At 38.6% G+C, this 14,421-nt stretch overlaps 1 protein-coding gene across 1 annotated transcript; it reads left to right on the top strand.

The window, feature by feature from the left end:
- The first annotated feature begins 732 nt into the window (after positions 1-732).
- On the top strand, positions 733-11,262 carry LOC124116242 (chymotrypsin-like elastase family member 2A). Its single transcript, XM_046477498.2, has 8 exons — positions 733-813; positions 1,338-1,460; positions 2,357-2,536; positions 4,665-4,857; positions 5,934-6,064; positions 6,510-6,653; positions 9,720-9,859; positions 10,443-11,262. Exons 1-8 carry the CDS (start codon positions 735-737, stop codon positions 10,590-10,592), a joined length of 1,140 nt encoding a protein of 379 aa, XP_046333454.2. The 5' UTR covers positions 733-734; the 3' UTR covers positions 10,593-11,262.
- The last annotated feature ends 3,159 nt before the right edge of the window (positions 11,263-14,421 follow it).

Raw genomic sequence — 14,421 nt, 5'->3', positions numbered from 1 at the left:
AGGTGCAGATGAGGATGTAAAACTTCGCCAGCCGAAGAAAGGATAACGAAAGTAGGCTGTACGGTTGTACCCTGTTCCATGCCGACATGAATGACTTGTTGGAACCACATGTTCAACGACAATTAATCTTATACTAGTAAAATTCCTGAAATACACAACATAAGGCCACGTTTACCTTAACCTTCTACGTACTGCATGAAGAGACATATATCAAGGTTTAGGGTTGAAACAGAGCATTGCGATATTTGCTTTGCGATATTTACTTTGAAGTGAATTTGCAGCATGTACATGCACACTTTTAACGTCAACGCACTGAAGCTTGCATGCTTGTCACACCCTGCACACCTCACAGGAGATTTGTTATTTTACACCTTCATGTCGCAATTTGAACCTTATTTTCACAAATTTGTATTTGAAAGGCCTGGGGTAATCCAGTTTAAGCACCATCTTCTTTAGGTTGCCCGCCTAATCACGGCGTTAGTGTGAGTTTGTAATTCACAACGATGTGTAAATCAAAATGTAAAATGACGAGAATGTTGTTGTAAATCCAGTACGTTAAGTAGGTATATTAAAGAAACATCCTTTGAACAAAGCACAGTGCTTTTAACAGTCCCTCCCTCACAATACCGTTCTTCAGGACGCCTTTAGTTCAAATATTTGAACATAAAAGTCATCAGTTAAAGGTACCATATAAAGGAGGTTAGGTACACAATTAACCTATGCTCAAGATCAGCATGGTTTCACTTAAGCTGTTAACGTTAGGACTAGTGCTTATTTCTGAGGCGGTCTCCCAATTTTTCATTCCCAGTTTCGGTAGGTTGCAATTGTTTATTTTTCTTAAAAACGTGATATTTGTGATTATTGTTCCAGCGTCTTGGAAGCCTCTGGCCAAACATTCAAAGTGTCAAAGCAATTATTGACATAAGGAGATGACAAAATTTTGAATCAGAATGAAATGCAATGATTTGATAGATTGAACCATACATTGTGCGTTATTCAAGCTTAATTTGGTGATACGGGATACGCAAGATGTCTTTTCATGGGTTGGATCGAATCCTGTTCAGGTTAGGGAATACAGTATACTTTAGTTGGGAACATCTCGGGGCGCCAGCATAACTCTTTTGCATTAACACTTTGGGGAAACCTACGGGCACGAATTTGGTTCAGACAAATCAAGAATCATAATCAGGAGAATATGAGATTCCAACCTTCGAATATAGGATCCACTTTACATTGGTTGCATTATGGCCAGGGTAGTGTGGACCTCCTTTTGTAAAATCCTGGATCCGCCCCTGTTTCTGTTCGACTTTTTATCATCAACGTATTAATGCTCACAGGTGCGGTAACCTGCGGATGGCAGTATGGTGGACGGTGCAAGAGAATCTGTGATAGTGAAGAGTACATCTTAGGCCGGCAGCCATGTGGTTTCGGTGTCGGGGTCTGCTGTGCGCCTACTCTACGTAAGGTCTTTTTTCTGTGCAGTTTCATTTTTAAACCATCGGTCCTTGCGAGGTTTTCTAGATGAGAACATATTCCACTTTTTTGAGTTACATATAAGAAATGATTGAGGTGATATAAACATTGGATTAACGAGGACAATATTAAAACTCGTGTATTGTATGTCAATAGTAATATCAAAGATTCGTTTTATGCCTTTATCTGATTCGTAATTAGGTGATTCTGGTAAATGAGACTCACAAAAGAATGTATACCGAAAGAAAGTATAGTCATTTATGTAATTGAAAATAGAAAGACCGGTTGTTAAATTTGATTATGTCTATTTAATCATCACTCATAACTGCAACAGTTTGTTTAACGTTATCTGTGGCTGGGTAAGTTTGTGCAAAAATGAATTATTTCATTGAAGACTGGGTTGCAACCAAAAGACCTCTTTATTGATTTTCCAAAAGATGTCTAAGATACCCATCAAAACTTGTGTATTTTTATGATACAATATCGCTTACTTTTAATCAGATATTTTCAATAGACACTCACACATATGATAAAAACAAATGAGAGGTATAGTTTCTTTTGTTGCCTTCTCTGACCAGAGTCGTCTCAACATTTTATACCACCAAACTTTTCACTCTAACTACATGTGAGGGAATATATACGGTTTCGTTAATCTAATACTACCACGTCACAATATGGCTGAAATATTGCCGATGTGACGTTAGATTTTAACACTCACTCAATACTACCAATACGGTGGAAAGCAGGAATGAGCTTAAAACACTGTACTCACGTAGAAATCGAATCCAACCCCCAGGAAACAACTTTGTGAAGTGTCGTTTTTGTATGTTATAGTATATGTATGTGGTTTACAAAAACATGACAAAGATGTTTCTTCTTGTAGCGTGCTTATCATATGGCGGAGTGTGTCGCCAACGCGGGTGTTTCAGCACCTTTGAGGTGCCACTTCAGTTCAACGTTAGATGCCCATTCGGAGAAAGAGGAACATGTTGTGTGAGACGGTCGAACAGACCCGTAACGCAGACAACAACGATGACAACTACGACGACACTCGTGCCACGGGGTACGTTGTTAGTTACTAATAATCCACAACACGTCCTCTACGAGGGCTAGTCAAAAGGTTCTGAGCCTAACAAATAACACCAAAAATTGTGAAAGTCAACATAATCTCCCTGCTTTTCAATTCACTTCTCATATCGATAGTGAAGCTTTTAAATTCCAGTCAGAAGTTTTCTGAAGCCACCCTGAAATACCCATTCACGGCAGTTTAGCGGTCATCGTTGTCGTCATAGCGCTTTCCACGAAGATGTTCTTTCAGTTTAGGAAACAGGTGGAGCCAGGTCTGGCGAGTATGGAGGGTGAGGAAGCTCTTCTAACTAACAATGTCGCACAGCAGCCTATGCAAGTCGATAGGTGTGAGAAGAGGCATTGTCATGAAGGGGTAGAACTCCAGCACTCAGCATTCCTTGTCGTTTTTCTTTGATAGAATCTCTCAGGCGATGAAGCAAATCAGCATAGTAGGCACCGATAACTGTCTTTTGACTTTCTAAGTAATCAACAAGGATAACTTACTTCACTGATCTTGAAGACTTGGATGTCTTTGATGCCGGAGAAGTGGAATGGTGCCGTTCCGTGGATTGATGTTTTGACTCGGGATCATAGTGGTAGACCCCATGTTCATCACCCGCTACTAATCTCTTTTTGAATTTGATAAAATCCTCTTCAATTATCTCTACATTTTCTGTGGCAATGTCAGTTGTTGACAGTTCCTTTTTCTTGAAGATCAAATTAAGAACATTTGGCACCCAACGAGCAGATATCTTCATCTGTAAATGTTCATGATATAATAGTTTCAATGGATCCATGGCTGAGACCTGTGTCTTCCTCAAGTTCAGCAATAGCAATACGTGAATCTGACAGTATAAGTTTTTCTATCTCCTTGATTGAATCTTCATTAATGGAAGTTGAGGGAACATTGGAATAGCTAGGTCACTTATCCCCATACACTTGTGACATGCGGTCATGAATTTCTTAGGAATACTTTTCTCCAAAGTAAATAAACTTGGTACTAGTTCGTTTCCATTTCTGTGTCCATTTGGACCCCTATCACGTTCAACTGTCTGTCACTAATATACAAACGGCCTCAGCAGACCAAATACTCTTGCAATGAACTACTCAAACAATGTACTACATTGACTATTCGCCCATAATTGTGGGCTTTGGTATGGCCCATAGTTGAAAGTTAGCCAGGCTTAGAACGTTTTGACAAGCCCTCGTTCTCCTTGTTCATATTTACAAGATGTCAACAATATCAACATAATCAATTCATCGAAACATGAAGCACTGAGTAAAAGAAAGAAATCGTATGTCATTTTTAATAATTATCAAATTTCCTTAAACCTAAGAAGGATGAGGTGATGTTGTTTGTTGTTTACGATGACATACATCAACCAAGTCAGTGAACCTGACCACCCGATCCCGTTAGTCCGCTCTTGCGACAAGTATAGTCACCTTTTACGGCAAGCATGGGTTGCTGAAGACCTATTCTAACCAGGATCTTCACGGGTACTAAAAGTAAAAAAAGTTATCATAATTTCCCATCTAACTCCTATCTATCGTGTCGTATTTCAGTGAAGAAATTAATGCAATAAACAATTATACCGTCGTATGGTGTCAATGTGAATTTGACTTTGCTATCAGCAGCATTTATGTTGTGCCGCGATATTCGTATATATATATTTATTGTTATTATCGAAACTTCACATTCCTGTGTATATTCTAATAATTTTCAAGTTACAGTAATTATTTCAGATATGCTCAGCAACGTCTTCAGATGAGTTGGAGTACTAAGTAAGGATAAGGTATTAGGATGAACACATTCTTTATTACAACTTGGGGAGACGCTTCGGTGTACGTAGGTTCACTTGTTTGATAACGGTGCTAGAACATACACCGAAAAGGTGATCCTGATTTTAATAAAGATATATATCTTATCCTTACTTATGCTTAACAACGCTAACAACAATAATTGTAAAACGCTGGTCCCAGATAAAGCTCTTGATTCTTCAACTGTGAAACTGTATTCGAAATGTTTTTAACGTAAATATTTGATAGATTCATTAATATTTATTTTCATTTTATTTCATACTGTGTTTCGTTACTGTGACTTATATATGTAGATGTCTTTTCAGTGTGTGCTTCACGACCTCGATTTCATCCTGTAGCTGGTCGTATCGTGGGTGGTGTTCCTGTCAGCTCCCAGTGCCAGTGGCCGTGGATGGTCTCCATTAAGGTTGGAACAACCAGCAACATTGGCCCTCACATCTGTGCCGGAGTGCTTGTCAACCGCAACAAGGTTCTCACCACATCAAGCTGTGTGCTCGGGTAAGTTGTGACTGTAGACTCTATGCAGGGTTGAAAGTCAATCTCATTATAATCAGATCTTAGTTCTCGCTACCGCTGAACAAAGATCTGAGGACATCCCATTCCGGGTCACGTCAGACCGACCTTGCGCTTACTTTGACCGACCAATGAAATGGCTGACAGGAAGTCGACATTAGCCAATCAGAAGGCAGCTTTCTTGTGCTTTACGGCACTAATTTCAAATTGGCGACAACGCTTCGAAGCATATTTTGACAAATTTTCGATAAAATATTTGAAACCTGAACAAAATAACATTTTGAAATGGCTAATAGATGGTCTAGATTGTATGGATTCAGTCGTTAAGCCCGTAACTATCGTTCTTAATACCCCGTGTTAAAGTTTTCGAGGTTGTATGATTAGAATTTACATTCCGACTGTCACTTTCATGATCTGGTAAGCGACGTTCTGATTCGTCGAAAGAAAGGTCGTTATGACGTTACCCATAATGGGATGTCCTCAGATCTCTGTTTAGCGGTAGCGAGAACTAAGATCTGATTTTAATGAGATTGGGTTTAAAGTGTAGTTTGAATGAAACAGTTGACAGTTTTAAACAGTTTTACTTGATGAATACCAATAATTCACAAATCAGTTTGTGTTTTGCAATATTGAGGGTAACAACATATCATCAAAAGAGTCAGTTAGTTGTTGCATTTTTCGACTGCATTACCCACTCTGGTTTTCCTTTCCATCAACCATGAAGACGATTACCTTCCCGTCGTCACTGACAGTGTCTTCTGTATAACACTGGTTGTGTCAACAAAATTAACACGAACTGAAGACAAACAAACATTTTCATTTACGTTTTAAGTTCATTGTATTATAAAAGAAAACTTCTCAAACACGTTTATGTTTCTTTATATGGGAGAATATTACTGACAGATGGAGTTCGACCACGTAAACGACGTAAGACACATATATGTTATTACGGTAGTCATAGCTCTACGATCACGTTGTTGAACTTAAAGCAGATGTGATTCGTTATTCGTAATTCAACTTTGACATCACGATGTCGATTGAGATGTCTGCTTCTGTTCCAGCCGCCAGGTGGTTGTAACTGTTGGCGAGAATAACATCAACAACCTTTGGGAAAATGGCGAGCAGACCGTGGCTGTTACTGGTGTAGCCACACCAAATCCAAGCCCCACCGACCTTGGAGAGCCATTGAGGGGTAGGTACTTTACCCGATATCCAATACAGTTACACGTTATTGTCAAACTGACACCATTCGTTTATGTACCAACCCCGTCCGATTTCCGTGAAGGGAGAATTGGTTCCATGTAACCTCGTGGTAAGAGGCGTCTAAGATCGGCTGGGTTGTCAGGCAAGCTGACTCTGTTGATTGCGGGTCATCTTACGACCTGACGCTGTTCATAATGTCAACCACTGGTTTTCTTTTTCTGATTCGACTATTTACAGGCCGTTCATAAAATAGCTGGATTATAATTGTACGTCAAAAATATATCATGGTAAACTGCATTCTACGACATCCATACTGGTTTAATGGCGTAAGATTGTAATCAAATGAGCGTATCGTGAAGTTAAAGTATTCATAAATGTGCATGGAATGTAGTCAAGTGATGTCCATTATTTAAGATGTCATCAACAATTAACAGCTGACGACATAGCCATTCTGACACTGGAATCATCCATTCCGTCTGATGGAACTTCATGTGCACAACCTGTCTGTCTTCCTCGGAATGGGGAGACCGTCGACTCAAACAGCAGATGTTACATAGCAGGCTGGGGGCCAAATGCACGTGAGTACATCAATAGATTTATGAGTGAGTGAGTTGGGTTTAACGCCGCTTTTAACAGTATTCCAGTTATATCACGGAGTGTCAGCTTAACGAGGGAGGAAAGCCCGAAGTGATGCAGGTCTCAGACGTTTACCACTTCGGTGAAACCCACGAGCACGGATATGGTGCTGACAAACCTAGAAACATAATCGAACCTACAATCATAGGTTTCTGGCGTGCCGAAGGGACACAATTTTATACAGCGAATCACGGCGCCTAAGAAGACTGGGCCGCCCGTGCGCCCAATATATTTATGATCCATAGGGTTAGAGATAAGAGATCAAAATAAACAAACACGGGAAGCCATATGATTACACGGGCCTTATAGCATTTATTTGTAACACAGATATCATTGTTGACGCAATACAGACATCACTGTTTACGTAATGCAGATATCACTTTTGGTGTTAAACGTATTGACGTAATAAAGACATCATTGTTGATGTAATACAGACTCTGTTCATGTAATACAGACAGCAAATTTGAGAAATACAGACAACGTTGACGAAATACAGATATCACTGTTGACGTAATACAGACATCATTGTTGACGTAATGCAGACATCATTTCTTGACGAAATACAGATATCACTGTTGACGTAATACAGACATCATTGTTGACGTAATGCAGACAACAATGTTGATGTAATATAGACATCATTGTTGACCTAATACAGACAACAATGTTGATGTAATATATACATCAATGTTGACGTAATGCAGACAACAATATTGATGTAAAATAGACATCATTGTTGACGTAATGCAGAAATCACTGTTGACGTAATACAGACATCATTGTTGACGTAATGCAGACAACAATGTTGATGTAATATATACATCAATGTTGACGTAATGCAGACAACAATGTTGATGTAAAATAGACATCATTTCTTGACGAAATACAGAAATCACTGTTGACGTAATACAGACATCATTGTTGACGTAATGCAGACAACAATGTTGATGTAATATATACATCAATGTTGACGTAATACAGACATCATTGTTGACGTAATGCAGAAATCACTGTTGACGTAATACAGACATCGTTGTTGACGTAATGCAGACAACAATGTTGATGTAATATATACATCAATGTTGACGTAATGCAGACAACAATGTTGATGTAAAATAGACATCATTGTTGACGTAATACAGACATCATTGTTGACGTAATATAGACAACAATGTTGATGTAATATAGACATCATTTCATGACGAAATACAGAAATCACTGTTGACGTAATACAGACATCATTGTTGACGTAATGCAGACAACAATGTTGATGTAATATATACATCAATGTTGACGTAATACAGACATCATTGTTGACGTAATGCAGAAATCACTGTTGACGTAATACAGACATCGTTGTTGACGTAATGCAGACAACAATGTTGATGTAATATATACATCAATGTTGACGTAATGCAGACAACAATGTTGATGTAAAATAGACATCATTGTTGACGTAATACAGACATCATTGTTGACGTAATATAGACAACAATGTTGATGTAATATAGACATCATTTCATGACGAAATACAGATACCACTGTTGACGTAATACAGACATCATTGTTTACGTAATATAGACAACAATGTTGATGTAATATATACATCAATGTTGACGTAATGCAGACAACAATGTTGATGTAAAATAGACATCATTGTTGACGTAATACAGACATCATTGTTGACGTAATATAGACAACAATGTTGATGTAATATAGACATCATTTCTTGACGAAATACAGATATCACTGTTGACGTAATACAGACATCGTTGTTGACGTAATGCAGACAACGATGTTAATGACATATAGACATCATTGTTGACCTAATACAGACAACAATGTTGATGTAATATATACATCAATGTTGACGTAATGCAGACAACAATATTGATGTAAAATAGACATCATTGTTGACGTAATGCAGAAATCACTGTTGACGTAATACAGACATCATTGTTGACGTAATGCAGACAACAATGTTGATGTAATATATACATCAATGTTGACGTAATGCAGACAACAATGTTGATGTAAAATAGACATCATTTCTTGACGAAATACAGAAATCACTGTTGACGTAATACAGACATCATTGTTGACGTAATGCAGACAACAATGTTGATGTAATATATACATCAATGTTGACGTAATACAGACATCATTGTTGACGTAATGCAGAAATCACTGTTGACGTAATACAGACATCACTGTTTACGTAATGCAGATATCACTTTTGGTGTTAAACGTATTGACGTAATAAAGACATCATTGTTGATGTAATACAGACTCTGTTCATGTAATACAGACAGCAAATTTGAGAAATACAGACAACGTTGACGAAATACAGATATCACTGTTGACGTAATACAGACATCATTGTTGACGTAATGCAGACATCATTTCTTGACGAAATACAGATATCATTGTTGACGTAATACAGACATCGTTGTTGACGTAATGCAGACAACAATGTTGATGTAAGATAGACATCATTGTTGACGTAATACAGACAACAATGTTGATGTAATACAAACAGCAAAGTTGTAGTGAAGATATCATTGTTGAAGTATACACACAGCACTGATGACGGAATACCATTAGGCATGCCAGAATCTAATGATCGTAGGTTAGAATCCCAGATTCGTGCTGATTATAATTATTTGTTTGTCTGCACCATGCCCTGACCTGCATCACTTTAGGCTTTCATCCGACGTTTACCTGACTGAAATGCAAGTCAAAGCGGCGTTGAACCCATTTAACTCCATGCACTAACTACGTGGATGCTTATATACTGCTGAGGGGTGGTGGGGTAGCTAAGTGGTTTAAGCGTCACGCCATAGACCCGGGTTCTATTCCGAACGTGGGGGTACAATGTGTCATGCCCATTTCTAGTGTTAGTGATGCACGTTGTTGTGCGCATTATGATGCATGTTGTTGTGCACATTATGATACATGTTCTTGTGCACATTATGTTCATCTCTATCTGATAAACGAATGTTTTCCAGGCGGGGACGGTCTTCTACACGAGGCTAATGTGAGGATTATGCAAAATGCCTTATGTTCATTCATAATTGGATCAAGAACCAACCTGCCGTCGGACAAAATCTGTTCTCACCCTGTCATAGATCGGACCAACGCTTGTCAGGTAAACACAAATAGTTGCTAGTCTTAAATGCAATAATCATTCTTTTAAGTACCTGAACACAATTAATAATAACTTAATACAAAGTACTATATCAATCCGTACTCACATGCAATATATACTGAAAAAGATGGGTGTCGTGAATATTTTTGGGGATTTGTAAAGTCTGGGAACACAATTTCACAAAAGTATCCCCCGAAATAGCCATGATCGCTAACCTTTTTGTTCCGTACAGATATATAGTACTAAGCTAATTAGATAAGTGTATCAATTTTCTACATGAATATAAAAAAACCGATATTAATCCGGACAGTATTGTTCTTCCTGAAATCGTCCGTATTGACGACTTTCCATATTAACGAATCTTAGTAATAGCAATTTGATCCGTTTTTACTTATCCGCTATTAACACTGGAGGAGGATTGTATACAGTACATCTCAAAAAGGCAGCTCGCAGCTCAATCTGGAGACTTACACACTTACAGATTCTTACACACTTACAGATTCTAATAAAAATGGATGTTTCTGTTTCGCTATGTGCAGATAATACATAACACCGTGTAGATGATGATTTTAACGATTTTCAGAGAGACAACGGTGGGATGCTGGTTTGTGAAGATGGGACAGGAACGTGGAGCCTATTTGGCCTCATCAGTGATAGCAACTGCAATGCAAAGATCCCTGTTATCTACACGCAGGTCAGCAGGCACCTCGACTGGATCACCTCAAACCTCTGAATCGACCATTGCTGACTCAGGTGTTAGAAGCCTAAATATAATAACATCCCCACCTCTTTAATATGATTTTATTTTACATGAACGTTCTTTTCATATTAATGAGATAATTTAATATGAATTATGCAATGTCCATATAAATAAATAAGATTGTTAGAATTGTCCAGTAGTTCAACGGACAAGCAAGCGAGTCTGCGTTTGTGAAACATTACATAAGGGAGAGTAGTGAACGACAAGATATAACATGCTGTAATGTCGACACAATATAATCATGTTTTATGTGCATTATAATTGTGAGTAGTGTACCGCATATTTGAAACGCTGAACTGGTTAAGAGACAATTCAAGGAACACCCAGTGAAACATTGATATCTCGAAATCCTGGGGACTACATCTCCTCCTTCGAGTTAAGCGGAGACACCTTAAAGGTGTCGATACTGCTTCAACGGTGACCATGAGGTTCCGTTGTACCGAGCATCATATCGGGTTCAAGGAGTTCAAGGTATGCTTCATATACTCTGTATTGAGAACTGTACTCTTTGGAATGGATATCATACAGAGAATATCTAACGAACAGAAAGGTATTTCTAAATGTACTTACAATACCCTACTGTATTACATAACTATGTTGTACATTTTACGTATGTATGACAAGTAAACTTGCTGAAAAACAATTTTGTGTGTTGACTTTCAGTGTATAAATATATCAAGTAGTTGCATGTGAATTGTCAAAAAATTGTTCAAACTGTTTTATGGTAGACATGTGGAGGGTATTTTCCAAATCTGACGAACCAGTGACAAAAACATATGTCCAAAGCAGTTACTTATTTTCACTTGTACCATATGTTCCCGTGAATATTTGACTTGTCTTTTTTAATTAAATCAGTAAATGCGTATTATGTCACTGGATTGTCTGGTCCATCACTGGCTTGTCTGGTCAAGACACGGTTGTTCACAGGCAACCGTCGTAAGGTAGGAGTACTGCTGTGCGGCGACAGGGAACACTTACTTTTGTATGCACATTGTATTACTGGCGGTTGATTCCTGTATGCTAGGTCGTGATTACACATTTCGCGAACACCTGTATTTCAATGTTGTTTTGCTTTTTGCGCCTAATGGAATTTGTTTCGGTAGAGAGTCGAGACTGAGTGTTCTCTGACGTTAACGTTGTATTGACGTTTTATTGACCTTTTATATTAATGGCGGGGTAAACCTGTGGGGCAGGATACGATCACCTTTTCGAGAACAGATACCGGTGATTCACATGACATGCTTTTGAGACCAGTGAAGATCCGAGGTAGAATAGGTCTTTAGCAACCCATGATTGCCGTAAAAGGTGACTGTGCTTGTCGTAAGAGACGACTAACGGGGTCGGGTGGTCAGGCTCGCTGACTCGGTTGATGCTTGTCATCGTTTCCCAATTGAGTGGATCGATGCTCGTGATGTCAATCACTGGATTGTCTGGTCCAGACTCGATTATGTACAGACCGTCGTCATATAGCTGGAATATCGCTGAGTGCGGCGTTAAACAACAAACAAACGAACGTGCTTTTGGTATGGTTGGAATTGTACAACGGACTCTCTCTCTCTCTCTCTCTGTGTGTGTGTGTGTGTGTGTGTGTGTGTGTGTGTGTGTGTGTGTGTGTGACTGCTTGTCCTAGCCCGGACTAATTATAATATTACCGATTTTATAGTGCCAGCCCACTGAGATACCATGCCGCAGTTTAACATGAATACCCCACCCAGAAACAGTATACTGACTCCGAGCCGACCAGTCTTTGTTTTAGCCCCTTAATGCCGAGCGCCAGGCAGGGTAACAACGTTCGAACCATCTTTCAACGAATTTTGGTATGTCGCGATCGGAGAACCTCGACCTTCTGCTCTCCGGGCGGAAATTCAACCTCTAGACCACTGAAACAATAACCTTTTCTGTTGGGCATCTAGGAAAGTAAGTTAATGTCCTTAACAGTAAACCCATTAAAAATGATATACCCAATCCAATTGGAAAGACAGTATATCCCAATGTTTCTAAAACGTTTCCTATAAATATAGGCCAACATGTAAAAGTAACGAACACCACATGTACATTGGCATTTCTACTTTTAACAAGTTTCCATTCCAATAGAAGCATCTCGATATAGCTCCAAAGGCATTAGCTTTAAGGTGTCAATAGTATTTAATAGTGACTCATAAACACGTGGTAATGGTAGAGTCGGAATCGTACAATGAACTCTGCTTTTAGCAGAAACGTTTATGGACATTGGCTTGTTATTATCAGGTCCGTTATGGTTTCTGTGTCTAAATTATCACGCCTGTATTAACGTTCAGACGTTGGGCCACTTTGGCAGACACAGCTGAAAATGTGTTTGATTAGCGCAACGGAAAACTTAGGATACGCAGCAGCTATTGTTTCCATCATACTTATTACAACTTTTAATTACGATAGGCATTGGGTACATGAGTTCTTTAGTTCTAATCCAGATGAAGACATAGGTGATACACCGTTAACATACGAATTTCATGATCCTCAATATGTTATCCTGATAATACAATTTAGAGGATATTTAATGTAGGCTAACGAGTGAATATATCCCGTGGTTAATACTTCTTTTATTAGCATTTTTAACAATCATCGTTAAATACTCTATTTACATGTATCATATAGTTCAAGCCAGTTTTGCGTGATTTTACTTTTTCGACAACGTGCTCGAACCGCAACCCGTTCGGGACCAAACCACTTCCATCAGGGTTCACATACGAGATAAAAAGTAGTTCCAAAAACTAACGGGAAATAGTAAACAACAAATAATAACTGTCAAAATTAGTTTACTGAACGAAATAAAAGACAAACATATTCTCAATTTACGGGAATGATATATAATACGTAACAAATTACAATGTACAACATGATTGTATTGACATAAGAACCGCCATTTTTTAACAGCTGATCAGCCTCTTGTCAAAATTACACGTTGTCATCAACAGAGGCCTAAACAGACCAGAAAATTTCAGATACATCAAGTTTCTTTAACCAACGTCAAGATATCTCTTCGAGTCATGAAGTGCCAATTTGGTCATGCTAACCTAGCCATGACAGGTAGCCTCATACTTTGCCTAGTGGTGATATATCATTTTACCAATGTCGAGAGTGACGCTATCAGTTTATGGTCGCTCGGCAGATGTAATTTCGGAGGGTTCAGTGATTCACACTGCAATTATATAATAAAATGAGTTACTTATTTTTTAAATCGCTTCAAAAATGTTTTGTTTGTTTTGCTTTACATGTACAACTACGATTCTTTGAATGTTGAAACTTTGAAAGGTCTCACAAATCCCATTACGGGATTGCGTTTTAAGCCGTAATTCCTTTCAAGTGAATATTGTGTTTTCTTGGCTTTTAAGTCCCCAACCACACAAACACGTGTGGTGTTAGTTGGCGGTGTCGCAGTGATATTTCAGCTTGACGTTGTTAAGGGTGGGAAGACACGTATAAGCTGAGAGCTGTCTTTATCAAAATGCCACCTGGAGGACATGAAGAAAACAAAAACGAAAACAGAAATCCCTTGTTTACATCATTCATTTGCCCATACCAAAATACACAAGTTGTTAAGAAAAAGCTGATGGTGGCTATATAAGCAACACGTCCAGAGAGAGTTTCAAACATGCAGGCTCGTCCATAGGAAGTATAAGGGATAAAATCTTTAAGGAAATTCCATATTTACAATATACCTGGAAGACGTGTGGCATGAGGAGTGCTGCCTTTGAAGCTTTACTTCATTTTTTTACAGCCCCTTTGCACTGTTTGCGCCTAGAAATCAACTCGAGGGAAACCA

This window comes from Haliotis rufescens, unplaced genomic scaffold, assembly GCF_023055435.1.
Source record: "Haliotis rufescens isolate VD_foot unplaced genomic scaffold, xgHalRufe1.0.p SCAF_19, whole genome shotgun sequence".
NCBI lineage: Eukaryota > Metazoa > Mollusca > Gastropoda > Lepetellida > Haliotidae > Haliotis > Haliotis rufescens.
The sequence above is the reverse complement of the archived record's forward strand: the minus strand, read 5'-3'. Positions and strand labels throughout refer to the sequence as shown.

What these genes read in the sequence shown, in the direction of transcription:
- LOC124116242 (XM_046477498.2), top strand. Translation starts at nt 735, where the DNA reads ATGGTTTCACTTAAGCTGTTAACGTTAGGACTAGTGCTTATTTCTGAG. An exon ending in CTGCTGTGCGCCTACTCTAC is followed by an intron (nt 1,461 to 2,356) that starts GTAAGGTCTTTT and finishes TTCTTCTTGTAG; the next exon opens with CGTGCTTATCATATGGCGGA. An exon ending in ATCGGACCAACGCTTGTCAG is followed by an intron (nt 9,860 to 10,442) that starts GTAAACACAAAT and finishes AACGATTTTCAG; the next exon opens with AGAGACAACGGTGGGATGCT.